At 33.2% G+C, this 21,450-nt stretch overlaps 3 protein-coding genes across 6 annotated transcripts; all 3 read right to left on the reverse strand.

The window, feature by feature from the left end:
• Positions 1–419: 419 nt before the first annotated feature.
• On the reverse strand, positions 420–5,627 carry LOC104894329 (caffeoylshikimate esterase). 4 transcript variants are annotated; one of them, XM_010680540.4, is made up of 8 exons: positions 4,693–5,621; positions 3,584–3,613; positions 3,326–3,452; positions 3,082–3,228; positions 2,368–2,501; positions 2,135–2,266; positions 1,759–1,830; positions 423–1,467 (listed from the first exon to the last, which is right to left on the reverse strand). In XM_010680540.4, the coding sequence occupies exons 1-8, from the start codon at positions 4,843–4,845 to the stop codon at positions 1,237–1,239; spliced, it is 1,026 nt and encodes a 341-aa protein (XP_010678842.1). In that variant the 5' UTR covers positions 4,846–5,621; the 3' UTR covers positions 423–1,236. The 4 variants fall into 4 exon arrangements, with proteins under 4 accessions (XP_057251250.1, XP_010678842.1, XP_010678840.1 ...); XM_010680538.4 differs by having other exon boundaries at positions 427–1,467; positions 1,759–1,857; positions 4,693–5,612; XM_010680539.4 differs by having other exon boundaries at positions 431–1,467; positions 1,759–1,857; positions 2,368–2,498; positions 4,693–5,594.
• A 2,325-nt stretch (positions 5,628–7,952) lies between these two features.
• On the reverse strand, positions 7,953–9,592 carry LOC104894412 (F-box/kelch-repeat protein At3g06240). The gene has a single exon (XM_010680630.3). It carries the CDS (start codon positions 9,306–9,308, stop codon positions 7,953–7,955), a length of 1,356 nt encoding a protein of 451 aa, XP_010678932.2. The 5' UTR covers positions 9,309–9,592.
• A 5,694-nt stretch (positions 9,593–15,286) lies between these two features.
• Positions 15,287–15,694, reverse strand: LOC125497439 (glycine-rich cell wall structural protein 1-like). The gene has a single exon (XM_048644326.1). The coding sequence runs from the start codon at positions 15,692–15,694 to the stop codon at positions 15,287–15,289; it is 408 nt and encodes a 135-aa protein (XP_048500283.1).
• Between the last annotated feature and the right edge of the window lie 5,756 nt (positions 15,695–21,450).

Genomic DNA, 21,450 nt, shown 5'->3' on the forward strand with positions numbered 1-21,450 from the left:
AAAAAGTCTCCTTTTATATATAGGGAAAAGCTATATGCAGCCCTAAGGGCTGTATATAAGAAACTAAAAATAGAAATAAGTTGCATTAATTGATCATTTATTACATCGGTTGATGCAAAATTTTTCCATAAATTCCCAACTTATTTCCATTTTAAATAGTGTATTTATTAGGGATGGCAAATGGGCGGGGCGGATGCGGATACCCCTAAATCCACACCCACCTCCACCTAAATTTTTCATACCCACCACCTACTCGCCAATCAAGGCGGGTACAAGTTTCCATATCCACCTCCGCCCACGCGGGTATAAGGTTATACCCACATCCGCTCCACCACCCAAGTGGATATCCATTACCCACCTATACCCGCCCATCACCTAGGTGGATTTTCCACCCGCCCACCTGATTTATTTTCTATATATAACCTATTATATAAATTAATTATTAGAAACACCCATTTCAAAGAAGAAGAGTACACATTCTTAGTATTCATATTTCTTAATTATTTTTTACAATTTTTTAGATTTATGAACATAATTCTTTATTTTATAAAGGGTAAATTAGTAAATATTATACGGGGCGGGCGGATATGGGGCGGGGCGGGCGGATTTGGGGCGGGGCGGGGGGGTTTGGGGCGGATGTGACCTCATATCCACCACCCATGGCGGATTTGACTTTTCGTATCCATACCCACCCACTACCCACCAAAGTCATATCCATACCCGCCCCAACTGGGGCGGTTGCGGTGCGAAACCCGCCAAATTATACCCACCTGCCATCCCTAGTATTTATGTCTTATATGCATATGCAACCCTAAGGGCTGCATATAGCATAAACCTTATATATATTACCTAGATTGATTATATTTATACAAGCATCAATCAAACCTATTTCACAAAAAAAAAAAAAAAAAAAAAAAAAAAAAAACCGGAAGATTGGAATTGCAAAGACTAAAGAGTTATTTTGGCTGGATATGGAAGTGTGCATCAGATCATAAAGAAAGCTTAGAAAACGCAACGTTCACTCAGGAGTCAGGACCTCAATAGAGTCGAATATTAATATCAAAGCTTCACCCATAATTCATTCAATAAACAATCATGCTACCAATTTCTACACATAATCAACAGTTTATACCATAAATATATCAAACTACATATAGACATATAGTACTACACTCTGAGTCTTCCCCTCATGTTTGTCCCTTCTCTCTCATCCTTTACACACCATATTAATGCAAACTAATGAAGATTAGTATCTTTAGAAGTGTGATCATCCAACCAAGAGATGATATCATTAAAAACACCAAATATAACCTCATCTGGCTCCCCTTCAAGAAGTTGGTGATAAGAATCCTTGTAAATATTGAGCTTTTTGTCTGTGCTGCTTGCCTTTTCATACAATGCCTTACTAACTGATGGATCAGTTACTGCATCAGCCTCTCCATGTAAGATTAACATGGGTAAATAAACCTGATTAAACAAAGTGACAGATAGATTCAATTCCATGATATTGCAGTGGAGTTCAATACAGTTTCAACCTATGTTACTCAGACACGGATTGAGTGTCGTCTACTCGGATACCGGTGTCCAAGTGTCCGACTCGGCTATTTTATAGAAAAAAGTCAAGTTTTTCGTTTAAAATGAAGTATCCAAGTAAAATAACACGACACCCCTTTTTTGTGGTAAATGAAGGTGTCGGAGTAACATTGGTTTCAACATAATACATAACGACTACATCAGGTTGTGATAGGCTTTACATACTTCCTGCATTCGACGTTCTATCTCATCTGTTGTGCGAAGCAACTCAACAGCTGTCTTCAGTCGCGGTTTATCCTTGTAAGCAATGATATTGTAAGCTGTCTAGATTCATATATTTTGAACAAAAGAGGTTCAGACTTAAGATTGCCGTAGATGCTCTAAATGAGTATCGAGCAGCTAAAAGAGTCTAAGGATATATACTCGACAACAAAATAGACATGCTGCAATTAGTTAGACCAATGTTTTAAATAAAGAAACGATCTTTCATAGTTGTTGAAGGAGTCCAAAAGAGCCTCATGCGATTATATAGCTAGTTCATTGTAACGTTAATTAAGACGACTAATATTATGACAAATAGCTCATGGATCAAGAAGCTAACCAGCTCTTTCTTCTCACGGAATGCAATATCATCTAAATCTTTAGTTGGAACTAACTTTGATTTAGGAAGAGCTTTAGATAACGCAATCAAAATTCGGGTCATTATAAATGAAGGGCGCAAATCATCTGCAATCTACACAAACGAGAAAGAGAAGAGAGCGAAACATTAGTTCCTCAATTAATATAGCAGATATGCTTTTAAAGATTCTATGATTATGAATGGTAGGTAAATACTTTGCACATGGGTGCTAAAAGAATGGCACCACTCCATGCTTTGGGTTGCTTCAGATGCACCTTCAAAGCTACAGCCCCACCCATTGACTGTCCAAATAAAAAGCTAGGAAGGGCATCAAATTCTGGCTTTTCTGCTAGAAACAAGTATGCAATTCTCAACATAGTGTATTTGATATCAAAAATCATAAGATAAGAATATGTGTAATATGGAAAGAATACGAAAAGGGTAAACCTTTATGTTGGTTTCAAATCGAGGGAATTCAGTCCACTTATAAGTCCAATTGAGGTTTTTGTACTAAAATCATTTGGCAATAGTAGGAGTAGCTCATCTCACTTATGATACTTTCTCTCTTCTTTCTCCAATGTGGGAGAACTCACATGTGCACAACAAACATGAGGTTCAACCCATGGTGTCAAAACAAGGCCGCATCATATTGTATTGCCCGTGTCGTAAAGGTTTTCAAATCTACCGAACTGATATTACCCAAATTGTAAAGGTGACAAAAATCGCATTTTAGGCCGTTTTTAGGGATATTTCATGGTTTAAGCCGATATTCAGCAGTACGACAACTACATCATCGTGACCGAAACCGTATTTTCGAACTATGGTTCAACAAAATGTGTACTCAACCCTAAAGGAAAGTTTGTCTGAGAATGGGCAAAGTACTAACAGAAGTGTAGAAAAGAGTAGCGAAAGAAACGAATGTCACTTACCTTTAACTTTGGAGTAATGCTCAATAACATCATCAACGAGTCTCTCAAAACTTGGAATATAGCCATGAAGACCATCTGAAAGACCAAAACCTTGATAATCCATTGCATAAACTCCATATCCTGCTAGAGCAAGTTTCCTGGCTGTTCCTGCAATTTAACACACAAGATTGAAATTTTGATGATAGTTTTATGATGGACCAAGAAAATATAATATCTTAGGAACCATAAAGAATAAGGTACATGCCTTCAAAGAAAAAAGTACAACTTTCTCCATAACCATGACAATAACAAATCACAGCTTTTGGAGGGTGGGAATCAGGAACCCAACTTTTGGAGAAAATTTCTACTCCTCTTGAGTTCTTTTCATATTTCTATACATCCAACAGAAAGAACCAATTTTCAAAATAACAAACCTAATCACATAATTTCTATATTGAGATTAGAAGTCTGCAAAGATCAAATATAACTTGTAATAGTTGGGTTACATTAGAAAGTTCATTACCTCATGTAGCTTTAATCCTTGAGTTGGGATCTGTAGCACAGGAAAAGGAACGTTAACTGAGAGAAGACTTATGTAACCTTTGTTTAACGATTTGATCACATATAGTAATCGACAAGTCAATATTATAATGGTACCATCGGGAAGCCAATCAAAAACTGTGTACTATTCCCTGAGTTTCATTTTGACCGTTAAACTTACACTTTTCACGCATGCAAAACTTAGACGATATATATCTGGTTTTGTATTTGTAAAAATTATAAAAGATACATATTAATAAAATATATACTAAGACCAGGGCCGTGGCAACGATTTTCGGGGCCCTGTGCAATTTTTTAAAATTGGGCCCCTTTCTTTTGACTCTCTCTATATATGGAGTACATACAATACTTAGTATAGATGATGGCTAAAACTAATTTTTCTCCTAGTATTTTTTTTTTGAAGGAACAAAATAATGTAGATCAAGAAACAATATAATTAATTAATATAAAAAAAAAAGTGGAAAGAAAAGAGATAAGAATAGAATAGTAATCATTATGGGAAACAGCAGTAATTATTATGGGGAAACATAGTAATTATTATGGGGAAACATAGTAATTATTGTGGGAAGTTGTGTCTCCATGTCTAGTGTGTGCTTTTTCAAAAAATTGTCATTGTGAAGAATTGAACCCCTGACCAGAAGGTTTTATTTAAAAGCACTCACCACTAAGCCAAATCAATTTTGCTTGTCATTGTTTGATGCGTAGTTATAATATACCATACCAGATTTGATTTTGGGCCCCTAACTGGCGGAGGCCCTGCGCGGTCTCCCCGGTCGCGCCACCCCTCCGCCGGCCCTGACTAAGACGAATCTAACAAGATCTCACATGACTATGTTTTTATTCGTGTATAAATCACAAGCGAGGGTCTAAGTGCAATTTGTGAATAGTGTAAAATGTCAAAGTGTAACAATTAAAATGAATAGGAGGGGTATTACTCTATTAGCAAAAGTCAATATTTGAATGGTACCAGGAGAAAGAATAAGATAGACATACACTGGTACACAAATTACAAAGAGGGTAACTCTAAGCATTATTGGAATCAGGAGAATTAGTATAATTGACCAACCTTACCTTGAACAAGCAGTGATCGATGGAAAGCTGAACATCTTTAAAAGCCTCGCGAGCACGGCGGCGAGCAGAAGCTTTATCGAAATCGGCATCGATGATCTTCTTGAGCTCGCCGGAGATGTCAACTAGTTTAGCTGATTTAGAAGGAGGAGCCATGAATATTGCTTCAGTCTCTTCCTCCTTTATCAACTAGTTTACCCTTTGCTTCCCTTTCTTCATTTCTTTCAAGCAATGAACTTTTATTAATATCATCCCTCGACGTTAAAATAGACTTATAATACTACAACTTGGTAAAACAGAATATATATAAAGAAAACAGTGTAGTGAGTAGCATGACTTTTTGACATGTCAATGCAACGCGCTGTGGAGGGTTTCTTTAATTTGTAAAAAAAAAAAAATTTCGTAGTGGAAGCTCATCAACGGTATTTTATGGATTTTTGATGGGATAGGTTAGAGATGTAAGGTTTTTTTTTTTTTTTTTCATCTTTTCAGAATTCGTGGTAAGATGAGTTTTTTCTGGGTTGTCCTCGTACCAAAGCCTCAATCCTTTAATAACTAGCAAGTTGTTTCAGTCAGCTTATTTGAGCGATCAGTGTAATAAGTATTTGTATTTAATGTTTTTGTTGAATGATGTTTGGAATATGAGTGGTTGATTATTGAGTGTCTAGATGCAAAGTAACCAACTTTTAGGCAAAATAACCAGACCCATTAGTGATCGACTTTCTAGCTAGTTTTTTCAGTCAGCTTCTATATACTTCTTCCATTTAGAAATAGTTGCACCATTTCTATTTTGTGCACTATTCACATCTTACACTTAGATTGTCTTTAGTGATTTATATTTTAGGAAAAACATAGTCATGTGGGATCTTGTTAGATTCGTCTCGATATAAATTTTTTTAATATAAACTTTTTATAATTTTTACTTATTGATAATTAAAGATATTAATGGTTGAAATCATACATCGACATGCGTGAAAAGTAGAAATGGTGCAACTATTTCTAAACAGAGGAAGTATTTGCTTAGAGCTCATTAACAAGTGACTTACCAAACATGTGTTTTTGACTGTTCAACAAATTATCAAACAAGGAGAACATTAATTTCTTGGAGTAAAGGTGTGAATCGAACACGAGACAATTACTGATGCATTATATTGATATTTCAAGACGATGATTGATGTTTCAAGAAACTTCAAGATTCAATTGACAAAAACTAGATCATTAGTACAGCAAACAACTAATTGAGCAGAATCACACGGTTGTTTTGTCAATATTGAAATTTCATTAATTATCCAATGGTAAGTAACACAATACATCCTTCAATACAAAGTACAAACTACTACTTCCTCCTACAGTTCCCATTTCAATCTGTTAAATTTCAGATTATATGAAAATGGGCCAGCTGGGTAACCCGATAAGGAGGAGGAGAGTTTAGTCCACTTACAAGGTAGGAGGTTCCATCCTAAAACCAATTGGTGATAGGAGTAACTCCTCTCATCTTATACACACCCCCTCACTTGTGAGTGTCTTTAGAATTTAGAGCTAAGCTCCTGATACCATGTTAAATTTCAGATTATATGAAAATGGGTCTGGGTAACCCAATAAGGAGGAGGAGAGTTTAGTCCACTTACAAGTTAGGAGGTTTCATCCTAAAACCAATTGGTGATAGGAGGAGTAACTCCTCATCTTATAAAGTGGTTTATTCTCTCCTCTTTCTCCAATTGGGACACTCACAAGTGGTCATTTAATGGGTTTCAACACAATCTACTTCATCCGAGCTAATACAATTACTAATTATGGAAATATCAACCTAATATTATTTTCAAGAGAATCAAGTTGGCACTTAATGACAAGGCTCTCACCCTTCAACACAATGGTTGTCGGTTCGATTCTCATGGTTGGATATTGTTGTTGCTGCAATTTGAGAACCCAACAAGAACTCGAGGATGTAGCGAATAGCATAAGTTACAAAAAGCCATGTGGAGTATCCTAGAATTACAAAGAAAAGCCTCAAATAGTAGTAGTAATAGTAGTACTTCATGTAAATGTTATGTTTGGAACTATTTCTACCATCACCAGTTGCAAAATCACCTAAAAGAAAGAACAATTTGGCATTTTAAAAATTTCTTGTTAAAAGTTTCATAGTCTCTCATTTGCAGAATGATGGCTTTATAAGCTAGTACTAGTAAGTCTTAATTAAGTCAGCTATAAATATCCAAAAGAGAAAAAGAAAAATTCACAAGTCAACTAGCTAGATAAGTCTTGGAAATAATTTAGCACATTATGAGAAATAACTTTGAAATGGCCTAGCATTTTCCATATTACGTAGATTGACCGTTTCGAAAGTCTGTGACTCTTTGTAGATTATAGACCCACCATATAGATTGCAATTATATCTCTTCTAGCTTCTAGATGGGGCTTAGTCAAAATAAAACAACTCTAGCGCACACTCATTTTTCTTCCTCTTGATTTACAGTGAAGTAAATTGTCAAAATGAGTGAGCTCCAGATTAAATGCGAAGGTAAAGGCTACACCATGCTAGTTATAGGCATATTGAGTAGTATAAATAGGTATTGAATTTTGCTGGTAAGGTATGCGTCGAGAGTTTTAGAGTGCATCAAGAAATGCTCTTGTGAGCAAATATTTGTGTGTGAGAAATGAGTGGAATGTTAGTAAGTTTCTAACACCAAAATTCCAAGTGTTATATTATGTTTTAGTTTATGAGTGATAAAGAGCATTAGTCTTCCATACACAAAAATTTTGTTTAATCTTTCCACAAATATACCCCAAAATATCTTACAATTTCAGCGAAGAACTACCTCAATAGATAACATATATAGCCAAAATCAGAAACTGATTTGTGGGACAACTGCCTCTAATGTCCCTTTTAACAGAAGAATATGAGTAATTTTCAGAAGCATTTGAGACACGCCCAACTCTTGGTCCGCCTGTAATCGCTTGTATTTGTTAAGAGTACAACCCACATTTGATGAGTTAGGAAATGGTTGTCTCACGTTGAAAAATTCGAAAGAGAATTATTAACCTATAGATTGGTGGGTTACTCAACCTATTGTATATGGTCAAACTTTCCTTCGGCGCCCATGGTTTGTGTCAATGACTTGTGGAATGTGGAGTTTGGTAATGTGGAGAGTTCGAAATTGTGGCTATTAGAATGATTGCAAAATGCTCTAAAAAACAGTTCAACATTAATGTAAGCATACACATATAATGCTATTTCAATCCATAAAACAATATTTAATTGTTCCCTACAATAAAATCGAATTGGGAGAAACGAGACTTTGAACATAATTCACAATTTCGAAAGAACTTCTAGAATTATAAGGTGTGCAATATTCATTTCTAACTTGAATGAACGAACCTATTCTACCTTGACGTGCATCAAAAATAAGTGACCTTTCCATTGGCAAATCTTCATAACGTTTGTCATCAAATATCAAAACTCCACCATTACCAGTAATTCTCATCAATTTAGGAAATACCTTTCTGAAATTATTGTAATTATTCCATCCTCCTTTCAATCTAAACATCTTGTTCCATCTTTGGTGTTGATCATCCAAAACCCACATCTCAACAAGAAGAGGCTCTTTTCCTCCATATCGTTGACACAAACACAACTTATTGTATTCCATTACTCCCAACAATGTCTCCGCCAAATACCTTCCCTCTTTGCCATCAATGTGGTGGATCTGGTTATGTTCCGCCACCGTTTCGAAACTTTCATTTACCATATCAAATTTAACAGTAAGAGTTACCTGTTTATGTATATGAGCACAAACTGCCCAATATAATGCATCATTCAATAAAATTGCCTCACTACATCTGCTACCTTCACTTCTAGTATTAGTATTACTTATATCATGAAAATGTACATTAAGGGTGGGTATCTTCATAGATTTTGCAACAATAGAGCTATCTAATTCTCGCCACTCATTTTTCCTCAATGAGTACACATGAACTTGTAGTTTGTAATTTGGGTAATTTAATACCAACACAATTTTGTAGTCGTTAATCGAGGGGATGAAACCAAACCCACATAAAGAGTGCTTGCATAAAGATTGAGAATGTATTGAGATAGGTGATGGGATAAGCCTAGACTCGTTGATAGTAGGATTCCAAAGATAAATGTTTTTCGTGCTGCGAACATAGATGCATAGTATACCATTCGAGGATCCAAAAACATGAATGCCATCATTTTTGTAAGTTGCGTTGAATGCAGGAGCTATTGGTGCAAATTTGCCATTATTAAATTCTTGAATAGGGTTATCGAGGCGATCTTTGAGATCGAGATGAAGAGTGAACATAGAATGATTTGATCTTATGACAAGATAAGATGATGAAAGATTGTAATGTGTTGTATAATGTTGATGGTGTGATTTGGCAAAGGTAGGGTTTGTGATTAGAGAATTCCATTTTTTGCAGACTGATTTGAATCTTAAAAGGGATTTTACAGGTAACCGTAGGAGGATTTCAGTGATCAAATCTTCAGGTAATTGTAGGAGGATATCAGGGATCAAATCTTCAGGAGAAGAAGAAATCATCTTCATCTTCTTTTCCTCTTTCCTATTCATTGTAGTCTTTCTTTTTCTTCTTTTGCCGTGCATGGGAGGAGAATAAAGAGTTGCCAATTTTTGGGGGACTAAAATTTTCTTTAGGGTTTGGGGACTATAATTTATAAGTTTAGGGTTAGGGTTAGGATAAGTAACTCTATTCTACATCTGTAACAACTTATCAATAAGACCTTACTATTCAAAAAAAAAAAAAACACTTATCAATAAGACCTCAACTGATTTTTTTTTTCTTTTTTTTAGAAACTTGTTCGTTCTTTTTATTATTTAAATTTTAACACACTCAATTACTCTACTTATTATTATTACTATTATTATTATTATTAACATTATCATTATTACTGTTATTATTATTATTAATGATAATATTATTATTATTATTAGATTCGTGCAACTTGCGTGGGAGATAACGTCAACTGATTTTTTAAGAAACGTGTCTATTCTTTAGACTATTTAAAGTTTTAAACACACTCAATCACTCCATTAATACTTTATATTATTGATTTATTACTAATTTTTAGATCCTTGCAACTTGCATTGGGGAATTTTGTTTTATAGATAGATATAAGATTTAATGATATTTTTCGAAGAAATTATGGTGTGATTAATTATAAATTATTAATGAAATACTAAAGACAAGTTCCCTTCTCTTTTTCTCTCTCTCGAACCCTAACCTCCCCTACCCTTTCTTCATCAATTAGGGGCTGCCATGGATGTTTTTTTCCATGGTAAGCCCCTTTTCCCCTTTTATTTCCAGTTTTTAATTCATTTTCTTGTTTTGTTCAATAAATTAGTCTCTCTTTATGAGAGTTTCTCAAACCTTGTTATGAGGTTTTTAGTTTCTGTTTTGGAAATCGCCTTCTCCCCTATGGGAGTTGTGAGTATGTTTTTTTTTATTTTTTGGTATGAGAAATTATTCTCATTGGTTGAAGTTCGAGACTCAACTATTGGAATCTCGGATGCGGTCAACCTGACTCGATCAAGAATGTTCTTCCCAAACTATATCAGAATGATAGACTTCCTCATCAATAGCTGCAAATGCAAGAGGGCTGTGTTGTAGTGTTTGATCTGGTTCATTGTAGTTTCTTCGAAGACGAATTTGATTTAGTCTTGTTTAATTGTATCTTGTTTTACTTTAATACCTATTGTAGATGCCGTTTAACCTTCAATTAATGAAATTTCTCTTTCAAAAAAAAAACTTTATTTATCTTTGGAGGGTAAGAATAAAATTTTATGTAATTGCTCTTAATATTTATCTTGCATTGTGGGTTCTAATAAAGTTTTTGCTGTGAAATTTGCAATCTTGGGTTTTATCTCTGAATATTTACTTCCTGAAACTAATACTGTTGTGCATGTACATGTTATGTTTTATGCACATGTTATGTTTTGATGATGAAAATTAATATAATATGTTGTAGCATGAAAGTATGTAACAGTTGCAACAGATGCATGAAGAAAGAAATTGATAAACGAAGACTTTGAAGAAAAGAAGAATCAAGAATGAAGTTTTAGTTTATAATTTCTTAGAATAGTAACTTTAGATTAAAATGTAATATGCTCAAACTTGGTGATATGCTATGTGTCGAAATATAGATTATATGATATTAGTATAATTATTATTTTCTTAGAGTTAAGGAAATAAATAATTATGTTAATGTTATATGACTATATAAAAAGGAAATAAGTTTTCTAAATCAGAAATCAAAAGGGATTAGGAAAATAAGTTTTTGATAAAACCGAGTTAAGAAAAAGATTTTAATAAAAATAAGTTTTTGATAAAAACCGGATTTTAATAAAACAAGTTTTTGAAAAAGATTTTGATAAAAATCAGTTTTTGATAAAAACGTGTTTTTCTAAATTTGTTGTGCATGTACATGTTATGTTTTATGCACATGTTATGTTTTGATGATGAAAATTAATATAATATGTTGTAGCATGAAAGTATGTAACAGTTGCAACAGATGCATGAAGAAAGAAATTGATAAACGAAGACTTTGAAGAAAAGAAGAATCAAGAATGAAGTTTTAGTTTATAATTTCTTAGAATAGTAACTTTAGATTAAAATGTAATATGCTCAAACTTGGTGATATGCTATGTGTCGAAATATAGATTATATGATATTAGTATAATTATTATTTTCTTAGAGTTAAGGAAATAAATAATTATGTTAATGTTATATGACTATATAAAAAGGAAATAAGTTTTCTAAATCAGAAATCAAAAGGGATTAGGAAAATAAGTTTTTGATAAAACCGAGTTAAGAAAAAGATTTTAAAATAAATAAGTTTTTGATAAAAACCGGATTTTAATAAAACAAGTTTTTTGAAAAAGATTTTGATAAAAATCAGTTTTTGATAAAAACGTGTTTTTCTAAAGAAAAGATTTTCATAAAACAAGTTTTTATAAAAACGTGTTTTCAAAGAAAAGATTTTTTATAAAAACAGAATTTTATAAAACGTGTTTTAAGGAAAAAGATTTTACAAAAATCACGTTTCCTTAAAACGTTGTTAAAAAGATTTTTTATAAAACCAGATTTTCCAAAACGTGTTTGTAAAGAGTTTCATAAAATCAGATTTTGTTTTGGAAAATATCTTTTGAGTTGAATAGAAAATCTGTTATGGAAAACATATCTTTTTAAAGATAAAGAGGAAAAAGATAAAGATTGTTTTCTAAAAGAGAATTAAATCCCTTGAATTAAGGAAATTGGAAGATATCCTTGGAAGGATATTCGTCCAGTCCATACTCTATAAAAGGGATTCATAATTCACTTTTAGATCTTACGTTTTCAGAGAGATAAATCGAGTCTAATTAAAAAGCTGAAAACTATTTCCTTGGCACTGAGCATAGCACTGAGCTGATTAGGTTTAAGTTACTATTTCACAATTGTAATTGTCCTCTATTTGCTTGACTAAGAAGCACATCTTTGAGGATCGTTCTTTCTTGTAACTTTTACATTATTAAGAGTGCCAACACTTAGAGTTAAGTGTTGGGGAGTCATTACTAGGGTTAGTAGTGAGGGAATCGTATTGTATCAAGAGTTTGATATTATAGGATTCAAAGAAATAAAAGAGTTTTTGTTTCTTGTGGACGTAGATCTCAGAGGTGAGATTGAACCACGTTATATCTGTGTCAAATCTAATATCTTTTAAGTTTATTATTCGCAAAACACAAATTAGCAATTTTCGAGTGTTCAGCTCAGAGCCTGGCACTGAGCTGTGAAAGGATTTTTGCGAAAATCGATTAGATTTCACCACTCAATTCAACCCCCCCTTCTTGAGTGTTCCCTTAGGTTACAACAAGTGGTATCAGAGCAGGCTATTCTCGTAAGACTCACATCTAGAGAATAGAAATCATGAACACACAAGACGACTTTCGCGACAAGTATTCCAAGTGTCCAATTTTCAACGGAAAAGATTATGGATGGTGGAAGACCAGGATGAGGATATACATTCAAGGTTCTGACTTTCAATGCTGGAGAATCATCAAGACTGGACCTCTTCCTATCCAAAACAAAGACGATAAAGGTAACCTGTTCGACAAAAGGAAGAGGAGTACATTCTGTTGACTACGGAAAGGCAGAAAAGAATTTCAAAGCTATGAGTATTCTCCAATCTGGAATTGGACCTGACGAATATTCAAGAATCTCTGCATGTACCACTGCTAAGGAAATTTGGGACACATTGGAATTGGCACATGAAGGTACAAACGAGGTAAAACAGTCTAGGATAGATTTACTAGTCCAACAATATGAACTGTTCACAATGACTAAGGATGAATCTATTAAAGATATGTTTACCAGATTTACACTAATAACTAATGAACTAAGATCTTTAGGAAAAATCTATTCTTCTGAAGATTTAGTTAGAAAAGTGTTAAGAAGTTTGACTAATAAATGGCTTCCTAAAATAACTGCTATTCAAGAGGCTAAGGATTTATCAAAACTCTCACTAGAACAACTCATTGGTTCCTTAATGACTCACGAACTTGTTTTAGACTCTAAATCAAGTGAACCAAGAATAAAGGGTTGGCCTTAAAAACTGAAGTAGAAACGGATGATAGTGAAAGTGATGAAGAAGTAGCGTCTCTAACTAGAAAGTTTCAAAATTTCTTAAAAGAGAACAGGAGCAACAACTTCAGGAGAAGTGGAAATTCAAAGGAAAGGCACTACTTCTAACCCTAAGAAAAGTGCTACTAACTCTGGTTGTTTCAAGTGTGGTGAGTTCGATCACAGGATTAAAGAATGTCCTTTGTGGAATGAAGAAAAGCCTAGAGAAAAACGAGAGCAGTCTAAGAAGGAGTACAAGAAAGCCATGATCGCAGCAGTCTGGGGAGACTCGGATTCTGACGAGGATCAGTGCCACGCTCAGAGCCACGAAGCAAAATTATGTCTGAATGCTGTACAGACCACTCTGAAGACGGCACTGAGCCATGACGACTCACATCTATGCTTGATGGCTAAAAGTTCGAACCCTCTTGAAGAGGAAGAAGACAGTGAGGTAAGTCTAACTTCTTTAAAACCTTCAATTCATCTTCTTTCCAAAAGTAAGCTTGTCATATTGCTTGAAAACGTAATTGATGATTGTCAAAACATGAATGATAATTTTGATAATAATGAAAAAGGAAATAAAAAATTGACCATGGCTAAAAATTGGATTAGAAACAGAATATAAGGAATTGATAAAAAACAAACTCTGATAAAAAGGATTGAGAGAAAGACTTAGAGATAAACACACTAAAACAAGAAAAGACTCTAGTTGATAATCTCGTAAATAAACTCAGTGCCAGTCACTGAGTTCGAAGCTGAAAAATCCAGTCTTGAGGAACAAATTGAAAATTTAAATCACGAGTTGAATGAACTTAAGAACTCAAGACAACAATCTAGAATTGTTCCACTCATGTTCCTAGTGATGCAAAGATAAGAGAAAGTTGGATAAAGTTAAAAGAGACTTAGAGACTTCCCGAAAAAGAAGTAGTGATTTAAATACCTCAGTTGAATTTTTGGAATCACAACTTTCTATTGCTCGAAAGATGCACGAAAAATGGACTAATGGGATGAATGCTCTAAATTACTTAACTTGCACCACAAACAACATGAACAAAACTGGATTAGGATATACTGACCAGCAACCCAGTGCCAGGCTCAGTGCCAGAACCTTCGAAAGAGACTTTCGAAAGAGAAAATACGTGGGCCTTCCTGAATATCTAATTTGCAATTTTTGTGGAAATAATGGTCATCTAATTGACGACTGCAACAAAAAGAAAAATCGAATTGCAAAGAATGTCAAACATGTTACTCAAATCTGGGTTAGGAAAGACATACTAGATGCTCAACGTAAGAAAAAGGGACCCAAGCAATATGGGTTCCTAAAATAAACAAGTAATCATGTAGAAAAAGGTAGCCCTTGAATTTATTTGTACTGAAGACCAAATAGCTGATATTTTCATACAAACCACTTGCTCGTGAAAGATTTGAAAAGCTTAGATTAGCCTTGGATTGATTTCTAGTGCCTAGTTGATTTATGTGTTTATTTGATCCCTTTGAAACTTAAGAGTTCAAAAGATTATACCTACACTAAGTCAGATGTTTGATTTAATTCAAGACTCCTAAAAAGGCTATTGATGCTGTCCTGATAACTGACACCTAAGTTGCTTCAGAAAAATTCCATGAAAAATTCCAACAAAAGTATCACAATTTTCGAAAATCTCTATTGATGTTGCTTTGACTAAACTAAAAGAATTTCAAAATTGTTTTATAAAATTTTTCTAAAAAATATGCAAGGCATGTGTTGTAATGGAAAAGTGGTCAACCCTACCAACCCCACCTAACCCTACTCACTCAAAAAAAAAAAAAAAAAAAAAAAAAAAAAAAAAAAAAAAAAAAAAAAAAACCGGCCCCCTCTTTTTTTTTAAAACTCAAAACCCTAAAGACCTCCCCACATTACCAAACCCTACTCCCTCTAACTTCCGGTTCCCTCCACAACCCTAAAAACCTTTCACCTTCTTCTTCCTTACACTCAACCCTTAACAATGGGAAGAAAAACAGTGGCTCGCCGGCGATTTCTCACGAAAACCGTCGACCCCCTCACTCCCTCTCCGACACCAACCCCACCGTCCTCTCCACCTCGTCCTTTCGCCCCGCCGTCTCCTCCACCACAACCCAGTCCTCCTCCACCGCCTCCACAACCGACACCCCCACCATCTCCGCCAAAACCACCCGCTTCCACCAAACGTCGATTCAAAACCTTCGCCACAAAACGACCTCCCACAAAACCGCCACAAAACAACCCGGTTTCGGAAAATTCTGTACCACAACCACGCCCTCGCAGATCCACTCGAAACACTTCAACCCCTTCCGCTGCCACTACATCTGCTACACCACCGCCTCGCAAACGGCGCGGTCCACCTGCTGCGACAACCGACATTCCTTCCTCCTCTCCTAGACCACGGGTTTCGGTGTCTGACAAAACACCACGGGTATTATCTGGTCGAATTTATCCCACAAAATGGTTAGGTAATTCTGCTGTTACGTTTCTCCTGGAATCACTTCAATCTCAGGGGTAGGAATCTTGACACCGTGTATGAGGATGAAGTTTGTCAATTTTCTAAACTTTCTCAATTCGGAACTCTATCCTCCACAGTAAACGAAATTTCATTACCTAAAACTTGTCCATCACCGATCTCTTTATCCGTATGGACTGTGGCTCACCAAGATATTACATGTTATTGATGTGTTAACTCCTACTTCTAAGGAAGAACCTGTCGTGTGGGTGATGGTATGCTAAGTAGGATGGATTTATGTGTTACGGGTGATGAGTTACTAAAAAAGGACTTTTTGGGTTCACGCCAAGGGAGGCATGTGTGGGGTGCTTAAAGAAGGTGGAAGAAGTGTGTCACATTAAGAAACAGATGCTCAACGTCACCCTCAACTTCTGTCCAAACCTTGATTACCATCTTTTTCTCCTAGTTCCACTTTAAACTTATGATGATGGCTTGTAGTTTTTGTCAACTTGTTGTTTTTATAACTATTTTGGTACTTTTGGATACTTTTTGGATGTTTCTGATGATTGTGAATTGGTATTGGTTGTAGCACCAGCATCCCTAGCCCACTTGGTTGAGCTATTGGATTATTTTGGATCTATTCTGAGTATATGTGTGTTTTTTTGTCTTTTTGATGCTTTTTGAGAATGACAAAAGGGGGAAAAGAAAGCATATAATATTGACTAGAATCTTGATGATATCCTAGGTTGAGATAATGTGAATAAAATATAAATGAGCATGTAGGGACAAGTGAATGATTGAAGTTATTAATCTAAGGTACGGATAGATTCAAAAAGGGAATATACTAAATGTTTAAACCATGCATTGTTTAGGGGAACAAAAGTTAATATGCATACTTTAAGGGGGAACAAATGTTTATGTAACAATATTATATTCATGAGTTTGTCATCATCAAAGGGGGGAATTTGTTGTGCATGTACATGTTATGTTTTATGCACATGTTATGTTTTGATGATGAAAATTAATATAATATGTTGTAGCATGAAAGTATGTAACAGTTGCAACAGATGCATGAAGAAAGAAATTGATAAACGAAGACTTTGAAGAAAAGAAGAATCAAGAATGAAGTTTTAGTTTATAATTTCTTAGAATAGTAACTTTAGATTAAAATGTAATATGCTCAAACTTGGTGATATGCTATGTGTCGAAATATAGATTATATGATATTAGTATAATTATTATTTTCTTAGAGTTAAGGAAATAAATAATTATGTTAATGTTATATGACTATATAAAAAGGAAATAAGTTTTCTAAATCAGAAATCAAAAGGGATTAGGAAAATAAGTTTTTGATAAAACCGAGTTAAGAAAAAGATTTTAATAAAAATAAGTTTTTGATAAAAACCGGATTTTAATAAAACAAGTTTTTGAAAAAGATTTTGATAAAATCAGTTTTTGATAAAAACGTGTTTTTCTAAAGAAAAGATTTTCATAAAACAAGTTTTTATAAAAACGTGTTTTCAAAGAAAAGATTTTTTTAAAAAACAGAATTTTATAAAACGTGTTTTAAGGAAAAAGATTTTACAAAAATCACGTTTCCTTAAAACGTTGTTAAAAAGATTTTTTATAAAACCAGATTTTCCAAAACGTGTTTGTAAAGAGTTTCATAAAATCAGATTTTGTTTTGGAAAATATCTTTTGAGTTGAATAGAAAATCTGTTATGGAAAACATATCTTTTTAAAGATAAAGAGGAAAAAGATAAAGATTGTTTTTCTAAAAGAGAATTAAATCCCTTGAATTAAGGAAATTGGAAGATATCCTTGGAAGGATATTCGTCCAGTCCATACTCTATAAAAGGGATTCATAATTCACTTTTAGATCTTACGTTTTCAGAGAGATAAATCGAGTCTAATTAAAAAGCTGAAAACTATTTCCTTGGCACTGAGCATAGCACTGAGCTGATTAGGTTTAAGTTACTATTTCACAATTGTAATTGTCCTCTATTTGCTTGACTAAGAAGCACATCTTTGAGGATCGTTCTTTCTTGTAACTTTTACATTATTAAGAGTGCCAACACTTAGTTAAGTTGTTGGGGGAGTCATTACTAGGGTTAGTAGTGAGGGGAATCGTATTGTATCAAGAGTTTGATATTATATGATTCAAAGAAATAAAAGAGTTTTTGTTTCTTGTGGACGTAGATCTCAGAGGTGAGATTGAACCACGTTATATCTCGTGTCAAATCTAATATCTTTTAAGTTTATTATTCGCAAAAACACAAATTAGCAATTTTCGAGTGTTCAGCTCAGAGCCTGGCACTGAGCTGTGAAAGGATTTTTGCGAAAATCGATTAGATTTCACCACTCAATTCAAACCCCCCCTTCTTGAGTGTTCCCTTAGGTTACAACAAATACCCAGTTGTAGAATTTCGCCATTGTTGAAAATCTTTGAGTTTGTGGGTGTGTGAATAAACTATGCATGATTAAGCTATGGCTGGAAGCCTGGAACTTCAGCTTTACTGTCTTCTTCTACTCTGAACATGTAATAGTTACTTTCTCTTCATTATTAAACGTATGAAATTGGTGTGTTTTTTTTTTTTGCAATTTTTGGAAGGAGGAGAGAGAGAATGAGTAATCAGAAGAAGAAGATAATGCTTTCCTTCCTGTGATATGATTTTTCTTTCATTTGGTCTTCTGTGTTCTTTCAGTTGGTGTTTAAATTCTTTCAGCTTGTGTTGTTTTTCTTTCATTTGGTCTTCTATGTTCTTTCAGTTGGTGTATAAATTCTTTCAGCTTGTGTTGTTTTTCTTTCATTTGGTTTTCTGTGTTCTTTCAGTTGGTGTTTAAATTCTTTCAGCTTGTGTTGTTTTTCTTTCATTTGGTCTTCTGTGTTCTTTCAGTTGGTATGTAAATTCTTTCAGTTTGTGTTGTTTTTCTTTCATTTGGTCTTCTGAACAAAATTGAAACCAACTGAAATTTTTTGAAACCAACTGAAAAAAATTGAAACCAACTAAAAGTCGTCCGACCAAATATTATGGTCGGACGCGTCTGACCCAATACCTTCTCAAAACTTTTTAGCTTTACTTTTTTTTTTTTTTACTCCGACTACTATTTTGACTTTTGGCAATATTCAAATTTTACCAAAAGTCGAAAATGAAGTCGCCATATAGACTAAAACTTGGTTGTAAGATGCTCAACATTTTTGAATGACCGACGATCTTTCCTGATGTATGTTTAGATTGATCGAGTCTATCTCTATTTAAAAACGAAAGGAAAGAATGATAAAGTTTTCGTCTTTGAAAATTCTTACAATTTGAAGATTCTATGTACAGACTACAGACTCTTGAAAGTATATGCTCTACCCGTTTTCCTCAAAAAAATGAATAGACTGTTCACTCTTGAAATGGTCAATAGACTAAACTTCTGATGGAAACATCAGGAAATGCAATACAAGTTAAGCTGTCAAATGTTCACATGATAATACGATATCAACTAGATACAAAAAAGGCGTTAATGGCAAGTTTTTTTTGACACGTTTATATAAACAAGTCTACACGTGTTTTACTATTTACTAAATAGGTTGGATTAGTGTTGAGATTTTCAACCGTAAACTGACACAACTTTACATGTTTAACTTAAATGTATAATAAAATTCAACATTTTAGCACCATTCAGGATATAAGTTGGCAAAACGTTAATGAATTCTTTAAATATTTTCAATATACTAGCAAGTTATTACCTAAATAAACATGAATCGGTAAATATATTGGACATAAAAAAAATCAATATATTGTTGAAGTTTTTCTAGAGATTTTGAATAATTATAGGTTAAATGGAATAACACAGATAATCGCTTAATTCAATGGGTCGTCCGGGTTAGTGTCAAGGAGTTTGGACACGATTAGTTAAATGAGTTGAGTTAGTGTCGCGGCTTTAAACACGATATGACTCATTTGACAGCTCTATGTACATGAGATACGCCGTTAGGACTTATGACTTTTGCAAGAATAAATGTATAATTAGCGAGTCGGGGGCTATACCCTGGAATCAACATTACTACAAGTTATTACACTCGTAAAAAAAAGAATCCAAACATAATTAGTAGAAAAATAGCTTTAAATAATGACTTTTTTTTAAGTTATCAAATGTTTTCTTATATAATAGATATTAATATAATAAAGTTTTATTTTATTTAACTTATTTTCAGTCCTTAAAAGGTTAGATAAGGCCTAACAAAGACTAATAATGGTCCAATAAGTTCATTTCAGCAAAAAGTCTAATAAGTTCAATAATTTAGCAAAAATAAAGTTTGATATACGAAAAAAATAAAGTATAATTACAAGTTCATATAAAATCTAACAAGAAATAATAAGTTCAAACATAAAATTAAGTTATTACTTATAAAAAAATATAACATATTCTATTTTTTTGGGATTGTTTGGTTCACATGATTTTGGTATGAGGTATAGGTTTAGAATGAGCAAAACCCATACCTAGTGTTTGTTTAATAATTTGAAAGATTTAAAACCCATATCTCAAACCCATAAGGTATGGGGTTTAGAAACCCAAGGGGGAGGTGAGTTTGGCTCATACCAATACCTCTAGGTATTAAGGGTGCGTTCTATTCAACTTATTGGCCCTGAACTTATTGGACCTTATCAGAACTGAACTTATTGAACCTGAACTGAACTTATTGGAACTTATTAAACCTGATTGGACCTGATTCAACTTATTGGACCTGATTAAACCTGACTGGAACTTATTAGACCTTATTGGAACTTATTGACCTTATTGAAACTTATTAGACCTTATTGGCCCTGATTGAAACTTATTAGACCTTATTGGACCTGATTGAAACTTATTAGGCCTTATTGGACCTGATTGAAAGTTATTTGACCTTATTAGACAAAAAAAATGATCATTAATAACATAAATATTACCACTAACGTAAACACTACCCCTCAAAATTTTTTATGGAGTAATAATTATTATAATTCGTCCTTTAAAAAAAATAATTATTAATTATCTCTTATGATAATTAATTTAACAAAAAATTTTACTATTTATATATTTGTCTATACATAACTTTTACCACTAATATATCTAATAGTCTTGTTTTGATTTTAGAAAACACTAGTAGAAAAGCAAAATTTTTAATATGAATAATAAAATAATAGACATAATACAAATAAATAATAAAATAATAGACATAATACAAATAAATAATAAAATAATGTAATTATAATTATTATTGCAAAATATTGTAATTATAATTATTATTATTGTTAACCTTAATTATTTTACCATGATTATAATATTATTTAATAGCAATACGAATAATCAAATAATAGACAATAATACAAGTATAATAATATACATTGTGGTACTTTAATAAAAAATTCTAATAATAACATAGTAATCAGCTAATAGTAATATGAATAATAAAATTATAGATATAATATAAATAAATAATAAAATAATAGACATAATACAAATAAATAATAAAATAATAGACACTAATACAAGAATAATACTATATAATCATTGTGGTACTTTAATTAAAATTCTAATAATAACATAATCAGCTAATAGTGATATGAAATTATGAATAACAAAACAATGGACAATAATACAAATGTTTATTAAACATTGACTATTTGGATCTTATTGGACCTTATTAGAC

Source organism: Beta vulgaris, chromosome 5 (genome assembly GCF_026745355.1).
Source record: "Beta vulgaris subsp. vulgaris cultivar EL10 chromosome 5, EL10.2, whole genome shotgun sequence".
NCBI lineage: Eukaryota > Viridiplantae > Streptophyta > Magnoliopsida > Caryophyllales > Amaranthaceae > Beta > Beta vulgaris.